The 21399-nt window shown below is 43.4% G+C and overlaps 1 protein-coding gene across 8 annotated transcripts in view; it reads left to right on the top strand.

Moving 5' to 3' along the window:
- The window catches only part of DNAJC6 (DnaJ heat shock protein family (Hsp40) member C6), a 482733-nt gene that overhangs the window by 145497 nt on the left and 315837 nt on the right, over window positions 1-21399 (top strand). For 4 of the 8 annotated variants that reach the window (XM_069232497.1, XM_069232495.1, XM_069232496.1 and 1 more), the window contains exon 1: window positions 9450-9911. The exons of 1 other annotated variant lie outside the window; for it this stretch is intronic. In XM_069232497.1, the coding sequence (XP_069088598.1) occupies window positions 9668-9911 (244 nt within the window). In that variant the 5' untranslated portion in view covers window positions 9450-9667. Of the gene's footprint in view, window positions 1-9449; window positions 9912-21399 lie in introns of those variants that run through there. 3 more of the 8 variants (XM_069232500.1, XM_069232501.1, XM_069232499.1) reach the window with 1 other exon arrangement.

Genomic DNA, 21399 nt, shown 5'->3' with positions numbered 1-21399 from the left:
GTCATAAGCTGTCAATGCAATTTGGCCTGTGTGTGTGTTTTTTTGATTGTATAACATTGTATCTCATTTCAGATTGCATTTGATGAATTGCTAGGTGTGGCTATGTCAAGACTGGAGGAATACTAATTCATTTTCTTTAGGTAGTGAAAGGTTGTTGAAAGTTTTAGATTGTGCCTTTGCATCTATAATGTCAGAGGACCTTTGTTTGGTATATTTATTCATAACACAAGAAAATCAGAACATTCCTAGTGCAAGTTGTGGTCAATCTTTGGTCCTACTTTGTACAAATACTATATGAGCTGCCACACAGTTCTCCCAAGGATTCATAAAAATCTGAATTTCATTTAGCATGCCCGATTGTGACCAGCATTTATTTGGTATTGACTGGAACAAATAGGGCAACATTTTCTTCTCTGAGGTAGTGGGTGAATAATGTAAACAAGAAGAAGTTCCCAAATGAATTGTTTTAGATTATTGTTTATTTTAACTTTTAGATTGGCCATTCAGTACCCAATCAAGTGAACTCAATTGATGAATATCATTTATGTAGAAAGAATCTTTTGCGAGCATAGAAAAAGGATAGGTACGTTTTCTATGCTACCTTATAAAAAATCAATAGTTTTTAATAATAAAAGTAAAACATGCATCTATACATTCGGAACAAGACAAGGAAGTACATGCTAAAGGTCACATATACACAGAATCCACTAAATAAGACTTACAAGTATCTGATATATTTAAATTCACAAAAGGTCCTATCTGGAGGACAATACAGCTCAGCCTAACAACCACAATCTTAGGAGTAAAAATATGAAGAATTGTAATACAAATAATTCTACTTGGGCTGATGTGTGTAAGTTGTTGGTGTTTTCGTCTCTAAATGGCAAACATCCATAAGACCATCTTCAGGGCTATGGGCCTGATTACAACTTTGGAGGAAGGTGGTAATCCGTCCCAAATGTGACAGATATACCACCAGCCGTATTACAAGTCCATTATATCCCATGGAACTCGTAATACGGCTGGTGGTATATCCGTCACATTTGGGACGGATTAACACCTCCTCCAAAGTTGTAATCAGGCCCTATGTTTCTTTAGAAAGACCTTTAAAAAGAAAAATTGAACAACCCTTTGTTCAACATTTCTCAACATCAGTGCACAGAAAACACATGCCAAAACTGGGTGTGTGTCACTGCAACCCACATCATAAAAAGTAGATCAGATCAAGTGAAGTATATAGCGCCACAAAAGGTCATGCACATCTTAATGCTTTTAAAAGAAGAGTTATTGTGAGTGGTAAGCGAACGCCTGACCAACTATGGTTGTACCTACGTATGAAAATATACTAACATGCATATTGTGATTGCATCCAATGCATACAAAAAGGTAAGAGTGCCATCAGAAAATCTTACAAGTGGTAAATTGCATTTTACATCAGAAACCACTAGTGAGTAGTGACTTCCATGTAGAAAATACCTGCAAGTCCAATATGACCTACTTTAAATCTTTAAACCTGTCAAGTATGAAAGGTATAGGTACACACTTCAGTCTAGGACTTAACAAGAAGTAAACACATGTGAAGAACCAGGGCCATCAAGACTAATAAAGCGATGCTAGATAAGGCCTTGCTCAGGTTGAGACACAAATGTAGAGAGATCATGGTTCTGCGATCACTTTCCTTAGAATCTGCTACCTTTTGAAAAATCAGGACAACAAAAAAGAAGTAAACTAATACCTAATTTTGTAGTGTTTATTTTGTGTAGTGATACTGCAGTTAATACACAAACTAAATGCGTGGGCATTCCCCAGCTTCAAGAATGGTTCAACAAACAACAGACATCCCTACAAATAGACATAGAAAAACAAATAATTACAGACTACAGTACTTGACAATGTAAAAATAAGCATAGCCGGAGTACCAAAGAGTATGGGCTCACCCAACATCAGTTCATCATGTGCAATTGTGATGGTCGAAAGGAAGTTCAAGCAAACAACATCCATGCTATAACAGTGTATACCTGGAAGTGAATCATGGACAGTGAAAGCGAATCAAATGTAGAAAGAGCTGGCGTCTTGTAATGGTGTTGAGAGGATATACACCTCTAATTAAAAACCCTGTGAAATAGTCAAAATAATATTGCAAAAATATAAGGATAAACTGAAACTAGAAACCTACTCAGAAACTAAAATTCTTTTTGACAGCATAAAAAGAAACACATCCCTAGGAATACATCCCAGAGCAGTACAACAATGATGGAAAGTAAAAAGCTGATGCTGCCATATTGGAGTGGTGTTATCTTTCCAAATGTGTTGGAAGGACAAAAAGAAAAATGATTGAAGAGTAAATATCCTGTATGGAAAAACTACTCTGATTAACATAAGAGGACAATAGTCAATTTAGGGCAGTCTATATAGACTACAAGCATTGTCACAACAGTTCTGAAGTGATAATTACAGTACATCAAGTGAAAACCACTCTACTGAGGCATTAAGTCCATTAGTGCCTGCGTTTGCCTGCCAATTGCATTTGTTCTCTCTGAGTGTCAAAAGGCAATCCACGCCACATTGCTGCGTGAAACATTTGATGACTTTAAGAACACAACACTTTATTTCATTGTATGCATGACTGTATGCTTTGTAATATTCAACAAGAGGTGAGTTGTCCATGTTGCATCGGATCCTTGACTGATGTTGTAGTATTGTGCGTCTAACTTCCTGTATTTGTTCAATATAGTGAGAGCTACAAGGGCATTCTATACAATACTGTTGCAAAGTCATCTTTTTGCCCTGTTCATCCCCATTTTCTTTGTTGCTGACTGGTGCCGATGATAACTGACTCTGACTGTGCTCTGGACTCTGTTAGCCAGACCCAGGCCAGTGCTATGTTAAAACACACACTTGTAGTAAAGTACACTAGGTATTAAGGTACCCTTCCAATGGTCCTGACAGACCATGTAAGTCCCTAGTATATAATAGGGCAAGGGTGTACAATCTGCCTGTATGCCCCTATATAATTGGGCATGGAGATTAGAGGCCCAGCAGAACTGCTGCCCTTTGCACGTGGGCACTGCTGGAGGTTTGCTGTCATTTTAAAATGCAGCCTGACTCTGCAGACTGCATTTAAATGGAAATGGTGTCCCAATTCGACTTTGGTGCTATGGGCACTTTAAATGTGATCATCTACCTTATTTTCACATGTTAGGAACCCCCAGGATCTCCCCTAGGTATCCCAGGAGCGGGGGTCATGTAACTATAAGCAGGGGCCTTGTAAAAGATGTTTTATAAACCCTGGTTAGGGAAAAACTGATCATTACATTTCCCCCCCCCATTATAGATACTGGCCTTCATAGGCTATCATTGCTATATTGTATTCCATGGTAATAATAGTAAGGTAAAGCTCAGAAAAGTAATTCAAGGACTTAAAAGATTTGTTTTGATAAATCCAGCAATTTGACAATGGTGAATTTACCACAACTTGTACAGAAAATAAGTTATAAGGCTTTTCTTTCTGTAAGCCAAAAGCCAGCCTTCTGATAGTCCCCTCTGATTGGTCAGTGCTAACAGGATTAGCAGAGCTGCTTGATTAAGTGATACGTGGCTGTCCAGGGCAGAGCCTATCTGGTGAAGGGCAGCTCGGGGCGGCACAGGACTGCATGAGCATGGGGAGGGGTAATAACACATACAGCCTCAAAGGAGAGCAAGACAGAAGAGAATGCCAGATCACCTAACCCCCATCTTCTGGACCCCTCAGCCAGATACTAGGCTCAAGGAAGGAATTTGCAGATGTTAGAAGGAGGAGAGCTATAGAAATGACCCACACTGGAGGATGGTTTAGTCAGCTATTAGTTTCAGACATCATGGATTTTGGAAGAATGGTGCTTTCTGGGACAGGAATATGTCACACTTTGCAAGAAGTGGTCATGCATCTGGGCGTCATTCTGCATTCTTTTGGTTGGGCACCCCCCCTTCCTGATGCCCAGGAGCTGGGAATAAATATATGAGAGGTGCATAGCCTCTCAGATCTGCTGCCTGAAACTACAAGAGAAAGAAGGACTGCCCTGCTGGAATCTGGATCTGCACCCTTGGCCTACACTTCTGAGTGAACTGTGCCTGCTGCACAATCTGGTACTACAGCCCTGGGGACGGTTCCTTGCTTCAAGAAGGACTCAGGAGTGGACTCCCTGCAATTACGGGTTAACAGAGCTTCACCTGCATCATCCCCAGCAAACGTCCCCAGCCTGGAGTGTATCCAGTGGACTTTTAGGGATTTGGCCAGGTGCATTGTGGGGATTGTGGTCCAACTTTCCAAGGACCATGCAGGAGATTCTGTACCCTTGGATTTGTGTTTTGTACCCTCTGTACCTGCAAGGAGGACTTCAGGAAACACCTCCTGAAGTTTAGATAATTTTAGTAAAGTTGGTGCTTTGCGTTTCTAAGCACTAGGAAGTGTTTATTCTTTAAAAAAAAGTCATATCTCCGGTTCCATGGACCAACCAGGAAATTCCAGACCCTTGGATATGTGTTTTGGACCTTTTGTACCTGCAAGGAGGACTTCAGGAAACACCTCCTAAGTTTAGAGAATTTTGGTAAATTTGGCACTTTGTGTTTCTAAGCGCTAGAAAGTGTTAATCCTTTTGAAATTCAAATCTCTGGTTCCCTACATTGGTTTTTTGACGTTTTGGTGTCTATTTACTCATAAAAATATAACCTATTTTTATAAATTGGTGTGGGATTTTTATTGTGTGTTGTGTCTCACTTATTTACTGTATTGGTGTTTTTGAATGCTTTACCCTCTTGTCTCCTAAGTGAGGCCTGCCTGCTCTGTCATAGCTACCAAGGGTTAATAGTACATGATTTAGTGTTTCAAGCTGTGTTGCAAGCAGCACAATTACCACATCTGTAATGACCTGACTAATCACTGTTGTAAACCCCACATAGTGCTGATAGTTGGTTTTGCAGGTTCTCTGTAGGCTTTAGCAAGAGAAGCCCTCCAATTACAGTCCTATTTGAATGAAAAAAAGAGGTTTGTCGATTTGGAACAATTCACTCTATATTAGGTACCAGGGTTTTAAGGATAATTCTTATGATTTTTTTGGACTCAGTCCCAAATGTAGTGACAGGTGAGATCCAGTTTGTTTGTTTTATATTTTTGACTTCTAATAGACATTTGTGATTGTAATACCAAGCTCTTTTGAGAGACTGTTTTATAAATGTGTTGGCATATTCTATTGCAATTAGTTTATTTTTTATACTGTTAGTTTCTCTGAAAAAATCCTCTCTTTTACTGAGGTTGCTATGGATTCTTAAAAATTGGCCAAATGGCAGGTTTTCACATACTGTAAGTTGTGAGGATGATGACTGACATATCTCAACAGGGTGTTATGAATTGAAGGTTTTGTATACAGTCTTGTGTATAGTCAGCCAGATTCATCATAGATATTGAGATCAAGAAAATTAATAATGGAATTAGAAAATTTAGGGTACATTTCAAATTAGTGTTTTGTGTGTTGAGCCATATATAGAAATTATCAAGGCCTGATGCAGGTCCTCACCAGATTAACAGCACATTGTCAACATAGCGTAACCATTTATATTCTACATGTACAGATTGGTAGTGTTATAAACAGGGGTGGCCCCTCCGAAATAGCGGAGGAGCGGTGCTCCCGCTCATTTGTCACTGTCTGACTGACCCATGGGAGTCTAGGGTGGGGCGAGGCCCTGGCAGGGAGGAGGAGGGGTGGGCAATTGTAAGTGCACATGTCAGTTTGGCCAGCAGCTGTGTTACACAGCCGGGTTGGAGAAATGGCACAGGCTTCCTGTGCCTGAGCGAACGTCAAACCAGTCTGCTCAGGGCAGTCCCATCACTTGCTTTAGCATGAGAGCAACGTCTGGATTAGGAGCCTGTGCTTTATGCCTCAGTGCCGGAAAGAAGGGAGCATCACAGAGGTGGCCGGTAGCGGGAGCGTCAGGCTGGTACGTTTAAAAAAATATATTTTTACCCCCACCGACAGTCCTCCCCCTACCACACCCATGCCCTGCCACCCTTGATTGATGGCAGCTGCTACTGGTTATAAATAAAACTGTCTCCAAAATCTGCTACATATAGGTTGGCTATGTCTGGAGCAAACATTGCTTCCATAGCTACACCCTTTACTTGTTCAAAGAATGCTAAAATAAATTCTGTTGATACCTGACGGGGTCTAATGCGTGTATTCACAGTTTTTTCAACAAGGGAGAAAGCTTCTGTTTGTGGAATGCTAGTAAACAAGCTTTCGATGTTATCAGTCGGTCAATACAATTGCCAAATAGACAACCTTCTACTTCATTGATAACAGCCAAGCTGTCTTTAACAAATGAACGTGTCTTAAGAAGATACGGTTGCATGAAAAAATCAACATACTCTGCTAAGGGTTTAAGGACTGAGTCACATCCAGCCACAGTGAGTCTGCCAGGAGGTTTGGTGCTACTCTTATGAATTTTTGGCAGAGTATAAAATGCTGGGATAGAGAAGCCAGGCTTGTTAAGGTATGCAAACTCCTTGGTACTTAACTATCCTTCCTTGAGTCCACTGTTCATACATACTTGCATGATTTTACATATATCATTTGTGGGGTATGTATTTTATTTCCTATACTGCTCAGAATTCTGAAGCTGGTTTAGAATTTTCTGATCATAGGGCCTCATTGAAGCCCTACTGGCACACTGTGCTACTGGAGCATCATTTTTTCTAATCCTCCAGTAGCGCAGTGTGCCGGCCCATATCTACAAGGCAACGTAAAGACCCCTTTCACTCACAACACTGCATGAAAGGGGCGCTCTATGGTTGTTGCATGGGGTACTCCCACACAACACCCATGGAACACGAAGGAATCTGATGCATTCGAAGATTTGCAAGCCTGGGAATGCATCAGATCCCTACACCATCTCAAGGGTGATGTAAGAGTGATGCAACAGGGAAAAATGTCTTTATCTCTCCTCTTTTTTTCCTCTTTCTATGTGTACACACATAGAAAGGGGAAACACCTCTTTTGATTGTTTTAGTGCAGGAAGGTGTCCCTTTTGCGCAAAAACAATCATTCCCACAATGCAGGCACCCTTGCAGCATGATGCAAGGGTGCCTGTGTTGACGCATGGCAAAAATTTGTGCGCCAGAGCAGGAGTAGAGGAAAGAAATGTGCTGTATCTTGAATATATGGTGTATTTCTGCCCTTTCCCAGTGGCACAGGAAGTTGCAGCAAGGAGCCTTCTGCGCCGCCCTGAGCCAAGGACCTTGGAAATGACGCCCATAGTCTTTAATAGTTGGGAGCACTAACGCTCCACCCTTATCCTCTGGCTTTATAATAATGTTGTCAAATCTGCAGGGCTACTGTTCCCCTAAAAGGGTTGCTGCCAGGTTCAGAGTTTACTCTATTTTACAGTTTCTTCAGTATGACTTTCCTTTAGGGGTGCCACTCACCTGCCCACTTTGCATCTCATATAGGCATCAAGAAGGGCAAACATTGAGTTCTGAAGTGAGGTATCAGGGCTGGCTTTTCATCTCCACTAGGCAGCAGTGAAGGCAATCTCTGATCAAAATGGTGGAGGGAAGTTGAAATGCTGAAGGGGGTGTTGATGGTATGTCAGCTCCAACGTTTTTTCCTTTTTAAGGCATTTTCTTTGTTGCTTGGATCATGATTGTTCCATAATCCTTACCTCATTTATAAGTAATGTGATGAGTGAAAGTAGGACTAGAAATAATGCAATAATCAAGCTTATCCGCATATTGTAATATTGATACCCCACTGAATAAATTCTTTTACCACACTATGAAAACCAGTAAGACACATTTTCAGAATCCTGGGCAGTAACAATTCAATAGTCCCCATTGCAGCTTACTTATGGAATGCTGACTGAATAGTACACCCTGATTTTATTAATGCTTGCATGACCCAAATCAGTAGATTTGGTGAATACATTTTTAATAACTAAAACGTAAGACTAGTGAAATGACTGATATGATAAATAAAGTTCTCTCTATATTTATTTTTAAGTTTTGGCATACATCTGGAGACTGATGTTCGGTATTGGTTTCCTCACAATCCATCTGAATTTGTTAAACCCAAAATCTAGATGTCAAAGTGTGCATAATCTATGGGGAACAAAGTGGCATTTTTTTTTTACATTTTACAAAAACAGTTCATATACTTATTGTTAAAAAAAGAACCATCTCCGAACCATTAATGCAAACCTATAAGTGCTGTCTGCTGCAAGGGAAGGGCAGCGATCTTCTTTACTGTGAAGAGGGAGAGGCCGAGAGCTAATGAAGGGTGCCACCGCGCCTGCTCCCTGGAAGAAATGGACACTTGTGAGATTGGTTACTCATCAAATGTAAATGCTGCTTGGAAGCAGTATAATTTTTAATTGATGGAGTCACTGGAAACTTCATGGTGACAAAGATTTATTCTTTTTGAGAGGTAATGTAAGAATGTGTTACCAGCAGAGTTCAGGAGCATGTCCTTTTACATAGGAGACTGCCATAAAAAATAAGCTAGGGACAGTCTGATTACCTATTACCAAAAAATATATATTTTTGAATACAATTGTTTTATCTTAAACTCCAAGGACCTTATTTAGAGGTTTGTGGATGGGATATTCTGTCACAAGTGCATTCTAGGATATGGCACTTATTGTACAGTGGACCACAGATATCCTTAAATCTTTGATGGAGTATCCCATTCGCCAATTTCCAAACAAGGCCCTATATCTTTTTGCACATTTTGTAACAGCCTATCATATATTGTGTGTAATACAATATTAAAGTGATCACTCACATATTCAAAGTGTTTTCTGTCAAAAGTTGGGTCCTCCTAGCAATATAAATACAAAACTCACTACTACCCAGTGCATCAAATAGGATTCAGTTCTGTGACACTCTGGTTACACACACAAACATCAGCAATGATCACAATAACAAATTAAGATTTCATAACGTAAAATAATGTTTCCGACGCATTAAATCGGCAATACTTTTTCATTGAACGTGTATGTGTTCTTTTGAATGCACTTACCCTAAGGTGACACAGCACCAATATATTTACAGATTTCTTGTTCTTTTTAACCACCTTTGGCCACTTACTTATGCACCTTAACCCCTGCTTAAATCTCGTATTGTTTGTAATTTTCCCGGTTCTTTGAAATATAGGCCCGAGTCTCAGTGCATGATAATTAAAGACCCAATCTTTGTACGCTAGAAACATCCGCATGCTGGAGCAGCCTCTCAGTATTTTCAGCTATGTCAGAAGCGGGTACCGTGTAAGGGGTAAGACTGACAAAAACTCGCTAGGTTAGGTAACAATGCAAGGTAAAGAGACGGTACCCTGCATCATCAGTGTGTACATGGGAAGTTAAAAGGCAAGCGAGACAAAGGCACCTATGGCTTCCGGGGAGATGGGCGGAGCCACGGGAGGGGTGGGAGAGCTCCCTTGGCAGGAACTGGAAGCATCCCCCGTCCTGCAGCCCACCCTCCTGGCGCCTGAGCGCCGTGCCCTAGAGCAATGGGAGCGCAGCTGCATCCCTGCCAGGCAGCCTAGAGTGCAGGGCGAGGCGTGCCAGGGCCTGCTGCCGCCGCCGCGCGCTCGCAGGCCTGCCCCGGTGACCGGAGCCCCCTCTCCGGTCTCCCGCCTGCCCCATGAGCCTCCTTGGTAGCTACCGCAAAAAGAATAACAATGACGGTTACGAATCTTTGCAGCTGGTGGACGGTGACTCGGAGGGCAAGGAGCAGAGGCCGGGGGGCGGCATCCGGCAGGCAGTGAGCGGGGCTGCGGGGGCGGCTGCACCCGGAGCAGCGGCGGCGGCGGTGAGGAGCCCGGCCAGGCAGCTGCAGCAGCAGACGGAGGAGACCAGCAGCATCATCAGCACCATGGACAGCTCAGGTCAGTCCGACTCCTTCCCTCCATCCGCGCACCTGAGGCCCGTAGGGAGCAGATGAGCGACGCTCTCCCTCCCTGCAGAGCGGCGCCTAGGCGCAGAGGGCATTGCTGAGCGGAAAGGGGGCATGCTAAAATGGCTACATATCGAACCAGCTACTCTAAAGAGCATAATGTGCGTTTCTACTACTCAAAGTTGGCTTGCCTCTGTTTTAAAGGCATTTTAATCCACGCAAACATGCGAATATCTGCTGTAATGTAATTGCATTATATATAACGCTTACAACTCCTGACGAGGCGTTGAATGTGAACATTTCAACCAGTGATGAAATACCTTTTGAACCCACAGAATTAAATTACGTGCTCTTTTTCAAATCTTTGCAGGTTAAGGGCGTTGTATTTTCCGCAATAATGTGCCGCTGTCGTACGAAGCAGTGCACGCTGGAACCCTCTTCGCTGCCTCGGCCAATGGCTGACAGTCACACATTGTTCTGCCAAAAACGTGACCCTTTCATTCTCCTCTGCCCAGCAAAAACAAATTCCTTTCTGTTGCACATTCAATTACGGGGTCTAACGTGTAGCTCGAGATGTCCACTCGTTTCTTAGAAAATGTGCAAGCGGTTATCTGTTTGGAATGGCAGCCTCAATTTCTTATCTGTGTTTTTCAAAGATTGATGTAAACGAGAACATTTAGTTAGAAACAACTCCTGGGCTGTAGAAACGTTCTACAAAATGAATCTCACAGGATGAGAGTAGATTCTGGCTTACCAGAGAAACCGTGCTAGGAAGATGTACGACTTCAGCCTAATGTGCAGTTTGAGGGAATGAAGGAGGCAGGGGAGACCCGATCCCCTTTTTACACCATCTCCCTTATATCCCTTCTGGGTCACTTTGCCAACCGCTGGTATATGGCAAGAAACTGGTAACACCACAGACCTTAGAAAACAGTGTTCAAACCTCTAAACAACGACTCAGTGGTACTGTGCTAACATGTGACCAGCATACATACCTCTAAACGACCACTTAGTGGTACTGTGATAATGGGAAATTACAGTAAAATGTGATCTAAATAATTTTAGTAGCTAAAGGTAGTAGGCAGTGAAAGGTGCCCTTTGAATGTAGCGGTCGGGCATGATTTAAGACAGGTTCTGCCCTTTTAAGGATGATGTATTTAGCAATAGGTACCTCATGAGTACTGTTTAGATTCGCTGGTAACCTGCCCCCCGCCCCCAGGACTACCGTTACAGGGGTATTGGTAGCTCAGAGGTGGGGGCAGATTTGCTGGTATTAGTGTGGGATTTGAGGGTGCCCTAATAATTGAGGAACTGCTGTTACCAGCCATATTGGAATTACAGGGCAACTCTAACAACGACCTATGTGTCATTGCGAATGGAGCAAACATCAGAACAGTTATGTGGGTTTCCATCTAGTTCAGCACAATGGATGACTTGTTTTGTAGAAATGGGAGAACTTGCAGGTTTGTCTCGTACACTATGTGGAATTCATGCAAAAACTGCGGATTCTGTGCAGGGCGCGTAAGGGTGGCCTACTCGTGAAAAATGGAGCTTTCAAGGTGCTTTTCTTGACGATATCCACATTATTACCATTTATTCACAAGTGTAAATGATCTTTTGAACTTTTTCCTCCCTAGTGACCACTGTCCATTTTCTTAATTCACGTGGTAAATGCTCCTAGAGCATTGCATGCAGTACACTTCCGGTTTCACACATCTCAAGAGACTTTTTTTTTTAAACCAACTCACCTGCGAGAGAATGCTATGTAGTGCCATAGGTGTAAAGAAACAAGGTCATTATGTGAGCTATGCATAGGTAACCCAATAATTGGTATCTACGTGAGAACACACTTGCATTAAAAAAATCTCGCATGTGCCTAGAGATTTGTCACAGGCAATGCAGTTTATTATATAACGGTGCTGTACTTTAGATTCCAGAAACCTTTACAAATAGATGTAAAAAATATATTCAGGATTACTATCTAAATATGCAGACGCGAAAAATGTACAATACAAACAATTAATAAATATACCTGCAAGGACCTGGATATACACATTTTGATGGCACTCATTGAGGCCTAACAGAGCTGCTGTGCATTCCCTGTGTGATATTGATTTGCACTGTTAAGCACTCTGCCAGTTGTAAACAATGTCCCTTCCAATGCTCGCTTAGGTTAAGTGAATCATTAGAGTTTATAAAGGCACGTGACCCATACGGCCTCTAGCACAGGAATTAAAGTCACTAATATCTTTATTTAAAATATTCTGCTTCAGAGAGCGAGATGCGCTATCATGTAGGGAAGACAATGGTACAGTACGCTTAAAATAACATGCATGAATAATTTTTAAATAAACAACGTATGCATCAACGGCAGTGCCGACAATGCAAGGGTGGTTAAAATAAGGCATCCAGCTGCAGATGGTTCCAAGTAAATCAGGTTTGACTTGTGAGCCGGCACTTTTACAAACGTGTTAACACGCCCTTCAAACACAATTCCACGTTCTATTAATATTTGCATCTTTACCCCAGCAACACGCTGCATGTAACGTTGGCACTGGAAATGGAGACCCGAGCTGCGGATGCCTCCATCAAATAATTGTTTCGAAATCAGGTAACACGAAAGCCTAATAGGACATGAGTCACTGACTGGCGCTGGGCATTGCTACCAAAGCCATCTGTTTGGACACCGTGTATGTTGTGGATCTGTGTTGTAGAAAATTGGTAATCACGGTGTCCAGTGCTCTCTGATTTCAGAACATTACCATCTGTTGACGTGGAAGCCAGTGCACATTTATGAATGCTGATGTGGCACCTCCAAGCATAAGGCAAGCAGCCAGACTCGTGGAGCCAGGATGTGATTTGGAACTCTGCAGGGACCTCTAATTAATGGTCATTGTCATAGCAGAAAGACTACATGGACCAGCAAGTGGCGAGTGTTGTGAATTACTGGGTCACAAGGACACTGGTGCCACGTGCAGTTAAAATGGCCAATGGAACACTTATTTGCAGCATTCAAGAGACCGAAAATCGGGCTACACAAAATCTGTAATTTCTTCCATCTTGCGAAGTCCCATCTTGTCTTCTGCAAGATAATATAACGTAGAAAATGTAGCATGTCCAATTCCAGCTGCTAAAGATGAGATGATGTTCCTTGCTAAATGTTAACACATTATTTATGGTTTGTGTATTTTTCTGCTGTGATTTCTGTTCAATGTGACATTATATTGATGCAGTGTTTTCAATTATCTTGCACATTTAATGCATGCAATTATATTTCCCAAAGGTAGTTTAAACAATTGCACTTGGTAATTTGAGTTTCCAGATGACTGTTTTAACTATTATGTCATGTAATAATTTATTAAGATATCTCCGACAAAGATACAGGCAAAATTCCTATTTAGAGTTGGTCAGATGGGGAAAATCCATCAAATTAAGGGCCTGATTTGAAGGTTGGTGAATGGGTTGTACTGTCACAATCGTGACAGATATCCTGTCCTTCAAATTAAAAGTGTATAATATCCAATGGTACTTGTAATACACTGGAGAGGATATCTGTCTTGTTTGTGATGCAAACTCTAAATCAGGCCCCTAATCTGGTGGATATCCGGCATCTGCCCAACTCTAAATAAGGCCGTTAGCCTGACAAAAGTTATGGCCCAATGTACTAAGATTCCATTCGCAAAATGTTATTACAAATGGAATCTGATTATGTGAACTAACCTGTGTACTATTAGATTAGTTTTGCTAAATGACTGTTCAAATGGGTTTGTAGAATGACCTGCTAATTGAATACTAATTAGGCAGGTTGCAATTTACGGCTTCCTGTGATTGGCTACAAACAGGGATGGTGGCCTGCAAGGGGCAGAAGCCCAACATCCCTTTATTTACATTGCCGTACCAGGAGCATTTTTTGTAAAGCAACGCAAGTTCTTTAAAGGAACCAATGCTGCTTCCCATTTGGGAAGACGTCAGGGAAAGCAGGCAATGGTCAAACAGCTGTCTCATCTGCCTTCAAAGAATTCTCTCGTAGGCATGATTATTACTTTGTAAATGACATTTGCAGGTAGAATTCACACTTTGGACTCGCCAAACCTCTACAATGTCATTGTTCTCATGGTAAAAATCACACATTTGACTTTCCAAACCTCTAAAATGGCATTGTTGGAATTTGGTATCATCTCCCTGCTCTGGACCTGTAGCCCATGGGTCATATTGCTTACAGTCAGTGCTTAATTTGTGAATAACGAGGTGCCCAAAGCCCTCCTCTTAAACACGCGGCTGGTGCAATTAAATGTGCGAGCACCCAATACTGAGGCAGCGTAATCCTGAAGCTATCTCGGACCTCTTCAATCCATGTAAAGTCACTCCCTGCCCCCTCAGCTCACTCTTGCAGCTTTCTGCTTTCTCTCATTGTGACGCCCTTTCGTTTTTCTCTTCCTCCGTCTTTCCCAAAGTGTCTTTTGCTCGCAGCAAAGGCTTGAGGCAGGAGACTAAGGGGGTCATTCCGACCCTGGCGGATGGCGGTATGTTGGCGGTAACACCGCCAACAGGCTGGCGGTGTTCCGCCAGCAATTATGACCGTGGCGGAAAAGCCACGGCCATACCGCCGGCCCCTCCACTTTGCCGCAAGGATTCCGCCTGGCGGTCATAATCCCCAGGGCAGCGGTGCATGCACCGCTGCCCTGGGGATTTTGAGTCCCCGTACGCCGGCCTGTCCATGGCGGTACACACTGCCACGGAAAGGCTGGCGGTAAGGGGACTTAGGGTGCCCCTGGGGTCCCCTGCACTGCCCATGCACTTGGCATGGGCAGTGCAGGGGCCCCCAGGCATAGCCCCATCGCGCATTTCAGTGCCCGAATTTCGGGCAGTGAAATGCGCGACGGGTGCTACTGCACCTGCTGCACATCAGCATTGCCGCCGGCTCTATTACGAGCCGGCTGCAATGTTGATGTGACATTTCTGCTGGGCCAGCGGACGGTAACACTGTTACCGTCCGCTGGCCCAGCGGAAATGTCATAATAGCGAGACAGAAATACCGCCGGCAATGGCGGTATTCTGTCTCCCGCGGCCTCGGCGGTCTTCTGAAAAGACCACCGAGGTCGTAATGACCCCCTAAGCGCCGGCCCTCAAAAATAAGTGCCGGTGCTCAGCACTGGAAACAAGAAGCACAAATTAAGCACTGCTTACAGTGCTCTGGAGGGTAGCAATGGATGCTCGCTTCCATTTTTTGCACCCACTGGAATGCAGTATTACAGAAGGGGGTTAAAGCGCTTGTGAAACATCTTCTGTAATATGGATAGCACCATGGGAGTGTGGTTTAATGCAAATGAGGGAAACACTTTGCCTCTCTGATCGCACTGGAGTATATATGCAGGCACAGAGGCAAAGAGGCTGTCAGAAGGTGCACTGAGTCCTCCACAAAAAGGTGGCACACCTTCAGTGCCCCCCACCAAAGGCACCCCTCTGGAGGTGATTTAGAAGTCTCATGGATCCCCCAGACAGGCAGGGTGCAGTCTGCACAATGACAGAACTAGTGGCAGCTTCTAGCAGCAGCTCCTTTTTCCACTAATGTCCTGCTCCCATGGCAGCTGAGAGTTTCTGTCCATGTTTGCTCCTGGTGCAAAAAGGGACAGTGCACTTTATTTGTAATACGACCCCTAGTGATTGGTATTTCTTATTCTGAGGCTTTTTACTTTGCACAGGTCACTTTCTCACTTTCACCCACATGATCTCTCTTTGTGAACATATGATCCCATGCAATGTGTCATTCTATCCCATTTTCTTGTCTTGAGTACCGCCTCAAATCATAAAGCGATTTCCTACTTTTAATGTGATATGTCAGTCGGTGAAGTTTGAGACTAGCAACCCATCAGCGTCTTCCCAGTCTAAACATTTGGATAACAGCTCAATGCATTTTCTTTTCTTCAGTCTTAGCCAAGAAATCTCTTTCAGTGACAATATAATCTTTTTGTACAGGTATTTCATAATCTGAAATCAGGTACACTGTTTGCTTTTCACCTTGCTGTATTTCATTCATCTTCGGTACCTCTGCCTGTTGGGCCAGGGATACACTTTCACTACCCAGCATCTTGCCAATGTAAGAGAAACGAAATGTGGAATATCTTATTTTAGCCATCGGTCTAAACATTTGGTCCAGAGTACAAACAGGAGCCCTCCTCACTCAAGTCTGTAGATTTTTGTGAAGATTCCAGGGACGAAACCCAGCCAGATTTATAGATTTAAACTTCACTTAAAAACTTCTTATATGCAGAGTTATTGATGCTAACACCAAAGGCGGCTTGAGGGCAAGGCGGCCCGTGGTGGGGGGGGGGGGTGAGAAAAAAACATACATAACAGGAAAACAAAACTTACTTTGATTGCCACACTGCACCGATCCGCTCCTCCGTCCTCGACTGCAGGAACATGCTCCCAGGCTGCCCTGCATCCAAGCCTAATGCTGCATTCATGCTGCTGGCAGCATGAAAGCAGCGCTAGGATTGGACGGAGCACCCAGCCAGGGCGCTCCAAGGCATAGTACAAGTCTCTGCCAGCTCTCTCCAACCCAGCAACAGAGTGCCTGCGTTGCTGGGTTGGAGAGAGTCCAATGTGCATGTGTGTTTGGCTGGCCCAAGACGTCCAGCCAGCCAAACATACATGCGTACTGAGGAGGAGCGTTTTTTCTCGAAAAGGTTTTGCAGCTGCTGGTGGGGCTCTACGCTCCTCTGCCATAGCGGAGGAGCCGCCCCTGGCTAACAAACAAACACATTTCTAATCGATGTTCTTTTTTTAACCAATGTCTGACACATTGGCTTGGAAGCCCCTGGTACAGATTTTCTAAATCCACAGTGTACCACCTTTTTAAGCTTTCTGAGTTCAGTCAAGTTTTAAGAATATCTATGAATCTTGGCCAAACAATACTGTAAGACAACTCCTTGCCTGTGTTGTGGTGCTTAAAAGTACACTCCTGCATTTGCTACATAATCTCGTATGCATGGCTGCCAGTGCTACCCCTATTTATTGACTGTTTAGGGACACCTGGCGCTAAAGTAAGGCCAACTGCAGGTGAAGGGTGGATATATAACTGATTGTTCCACTAGTTAAAATACAACTTATGCCACTACTGAAGGCTGAAGGCAACCAGTCGTCTGCAGATATTTGTTTGCTTTTTGTGAGATTCTGTAATATGTGGTCTCTAATCAGCACTAGGTATTTTCCTTGAATGTATTCTTAGTCATAAAAAATAAAAGTAGAAACACTTTGTCTATGTTCAACACTGGCCGTATGCAGGTGGACTCAGCCACTTTTATTTTATACTCATTTGCAATGCATTTATCTATAATTCCCAACATATCCTGTCATGGAATTGATCTCTCCTAGAGCTCCAACACTGACACTTTGTCCAACGAGGAGCACTTGATCTGTACCTGTCACAGCTGCCAGGTCTCTGTGCTTTCCTGCTTGAACTAGGCCTCTTTGATCTTTGTGGCCCCTAAAGCTCCTCAGAGCTCCCCTGGTCTATTGTTGCCCCATGAGCCAAGCTGCACAAACCATCAGGGATGCACCTTCTTTGACTCTCTAGAGTCCTCCTTACATGTCTCACATGGGCTGCACCATCACATCAGCCACTTCTGGTTCTCCTGTCTGTGGTCAGGACCATGAATGTAGATGTGACACTACAGTTGCACCTCAAAGGTTGCTTAGTTCCAGCGTAGATGCTGTGACACATAGGGGTATATTTACAAGAAAGTGGCACCCACTTACTAGCACCTAATGACACCATGGCAGTTGTCACTACAACAGCAGCAAAATTTTTTTATGCTATTGTGGCGCTTTTCTGCACTTGCATCAAAAATTTGGATGCTGGTGCAGTAAAGCACAGGGAGGCCCAATTAATATAATGGGTGCTCTAAGCAGGCATTAAAATGACACAAAAATGGCACAGTGAAATCTTGTAGATTTCACTTCACAATTTTTTCGGGCCTCCCAGCGCCAGAACGCCCCCCCCCCCCTTGCATACATTATGCCTGGCGCAGGCATAATGTGGCACAAGGGGTTACAAAGTGGTGCAATGCAAGCACTTTGTAAATATGGTGCGTCGGAAATGCCTATCTAACTCCACATTAGCGTGAAAAAAAATGAAGCTAATGTGGCACATGGAGGCACAAGGGGCTTGTAAATATGCCCCATAGTCTCTCTCAGCCATAGCTCTCCAAGCAAGAATTGAAAAGCACATTACTGAAACTGAGGAATAGCTGGAACATTAGCCAAAGTGGATTAACATGAGCCTGATAAATGTTAATCTAGTCCAGCATTTAAACATTGTTGTCTGTGACTGCCAGTGTACCGCAGGAGGTTATTGAGATCTCTGCCTTAAACATGATCTGGAATACAATGCCATCTACCCATAACAATTTGTACTTTGACCTGGGCTTCATTGATTTGTGACATCAAAAAATCCCTCCTATTTAAGACACATATAGTGCTGTGCTCTTTTTTGAAGCTGGTGGTAAAAACGCTTCTTGTGTAGCCTACTCAACAGTGTGAGACCCTGGTCAATCTCAGACCAATAGTAGATATTACTTTGAATACAGGTGTTGTAAGTCAAGGCATGGCAGAAATAGTAAACATCCTTAACCACGCAGTCTTTATTACACAATGCGTTTACCACACATCATTTGTCATATAATGAAGGTATTTTTAGGGTTTAGGGTCAGATAGGGGTATAGAGTGATAACAGGGCAGTAAGGGTGGGTATGGGTATAGGGTGGTGAGGGTATGTTTAGAGTTTATGGACGGGTAAGGTTATAGGACAGTAAGGGTATTTTTAAGGTTTAGGGGTGGTTAGGAGTATATGGTGGTAAGTGTATTTTTAGGGTTAAGGGTCTAGGGTGATGAAGGTATATTTAGGGTTTAGGGGTGGATAAGGGCACAGAGTGATAAGGTACTTTAGAGTTTAGAGGTGGGTATGGGTATAGTGTAGTAAGGGTATTTTTAGGATTTAGGGATGGGTAAAGGTATCCGTTTTTTAGGGTATTGTTAGGGTTTACAACTGGGTGAGGGTGTTTTTAGGGGTAGGTAAAGGTATAGAGTGTTAATTATATTTTTAGGGTTTAGGAGTAGATAGGTGCATCAGGTGATAAAGGTAATTAAAAAAAGGGTGGTTCCCTCAATTAAAAGAAAATATATAATTAATTAGAAATAAAAGATGATGGGAGGCTTGTGGGGCCTTCTCCTAAAAAGACCCAAAAACATAATTTGAAACTACAAACACACACACACAAACCCATACACGCATATACACACAGAAACACACCCACATACACACATACATATACACACACACACACACACACATATGGAATAAAAAAACATAGAAATTCACTGAAAAACCAAAGGTTACAGGGAATTTATAGTTAGGCTCATATTTAAACGTACAAACCTGTAGACATTCACCTGTCATAGTAACAGATATCGCAAGTAAATAAACCTTATGCCCTAAGGTAATTATATCTTGCACCCTCGCCATGTACAGTTTTTTCGTAATTTGTTTTACTGCAAATATTGCATTTATAGATTAGTGATGTTATCAAAGATGTCATGAGTGCTGTAATTTGTGGGGTAAATAGCAGTGCATGGTGAGGGCATGAGTTATAATTACCTTAGGGCACAAGTTATAGTTACGTGAGATAACTGTAACTTTAACAGGGCAATTTTTATGGTTTTGTATGTTTAAAATGTGAGCATAAGTATAACGTCCCTGTAACCTTTGTTTTTTCAGTGAATTCCTATATTTAAAAAAAAATTCTATTTCCTAACTATAACATCACTGTAACCTATGGTTTTTCAATGAATTTCCATGTTTGTTTACCATATAGAAATTTTCATTACCATACGTTAATCCAACTACTACCGCACATGGCCTTTGGCAGTGCGCAACAGCGGTTGGCCATAGGGCCTGGCCTGCAGCCAGGCCTTGAGGCCAACCTCCTATAAGCACCCAACCTTGCACCGCGCACTGCCTTTGCCTGTGTGCAGCAGTGGTTGCCCACAAGGCCTAGCCTTCAGCCAGTCCCTATGGCCAACCACCCAACCCTACTCTGCACATGGCCCTCTGGCCATGTGCAGCGTGAGTTGGCCACAGCCTATCTCTTTGGGTCTGAGAATAGGGGTAAGAGGGTGTATCTGGGGGTGAGGTGGCTGTAAGAGTTTCTCTCTGGGTGTGAGAGCGCATGCATCAGTGTCTTAGTGGGTGTGTCAGTGTCTGTGCTGGTCTGAAAGTGGGGTGCATGAGGGTGTCAATGGGTCTGTGAGTGGGTGCATGAGTGTCTGAGTGGATCTCTGAGTGGGTACATGAGTGGGTTTGTGTGTGGTTGTGTGAGGGTCTGAGTGGAGCTGTGAGTGGGTGCATGAGGGTCTGAGTGGGTCTGTGAGTGGGTGGGTGAGTATTTCAGTGGGTCTGTGAGTGGCTGCGTAAGGGTCTGAGTGTGTGTGTGAGTGACAGAAAGAGATTGAAAGAGAGAGAGAAAGAGAATGAGAGGGAGAGAGATAAAGAGTTTTTCGATAGTTGATATATTTAGAATTAGATATTTCTGCACAAATCAAAAAGAAAAATGTATTTGTCAAATAAAAAGAGTAAGATCACCTTTCAGTACAAGCCTTAAACTTTTGACTTAAAAAAATAAACTAAAGGAGGGAAACGACCAGTGCCACACCTGGATTCGAACCCTCAATGCTCACTTGAGCTATTTTTTTTTTCTCATATTCTTTTAGCCCTTTGTGGGCTATCTGGGACCTCGGTGGGAGCCTTCCCCTCTGTCCCTGACTATTTTGTTAAATTTATTGTATACTATGCCCTTTATGGGCTATCTAGGTCTGCTGGGGAAGCCTCAGGCCTCCCTCACAGTCCATTGCTCCAGCAAGTAGTCAGCTGCTTTAAGTAGCAGCTCTGTGCTTTCTGGAGCAAAGTTTTCATCTCTGTTCCCTGCACGCTTTGCATGCAGGGAACAGAGATGAAACCATCGCTTTTCGACAGCGAGACCTGTTTGAAAGGTCCCACTGTCAAAAAGTGGAGTGCTTCCTGTGACTTGGCTGCAACTGTCAAAGCCACCCTGCGAGACATAGCAGGAGCCGGTCGTGGGGGGTGGTGTTCCCCAGGGCCATCATTGGCTCCATGCCACGCGGCCTCCCTCTAACATGTATAGTCCCAGGGAGTAAGGGGGTTGCGAAACAGACCCCCTTTACATATTCTACTATCCTTTAGTTATTCTACATATTCTACTGTCTGCAGCCCTGGGAGGGGGTGGTCCTCTGGGCTGTGCCCCCCACACACCTTATTGGTTAACTGCCCCAGGGAGGTGGTGGTCCCCAGAGCTGCCGGGGGACCCGCATGCCCCCCTGCACCCAATTTCTGTATGCCCCAGGGGGTGGTGGTCCACACATATGTGAATATATTGCCCCTGGGAGGTGGTGGTCCGATGAGC

The sequence above is a fragment of the Pleurodeles waltl genome, chromosome 4_2 (genome assembly GCF_031143425.1).
Source record: "Pleurodeles waltl isolate 20211129_DDA chromosome 4_2, aPleWal1.hap1.20221129, whole genome shotgun sequence".
Taxonomy (NCBI): Eukaryota; Metazoa; Chordata; class Amphibia; order Caudata; family Salamandridae; genus Pleurodeles; species Pleurodeles waltl.
Note: the sequence above shows the minus strand (reverse complement) of the source record. Positions and strands in the feature narration are given on the sequence as shown.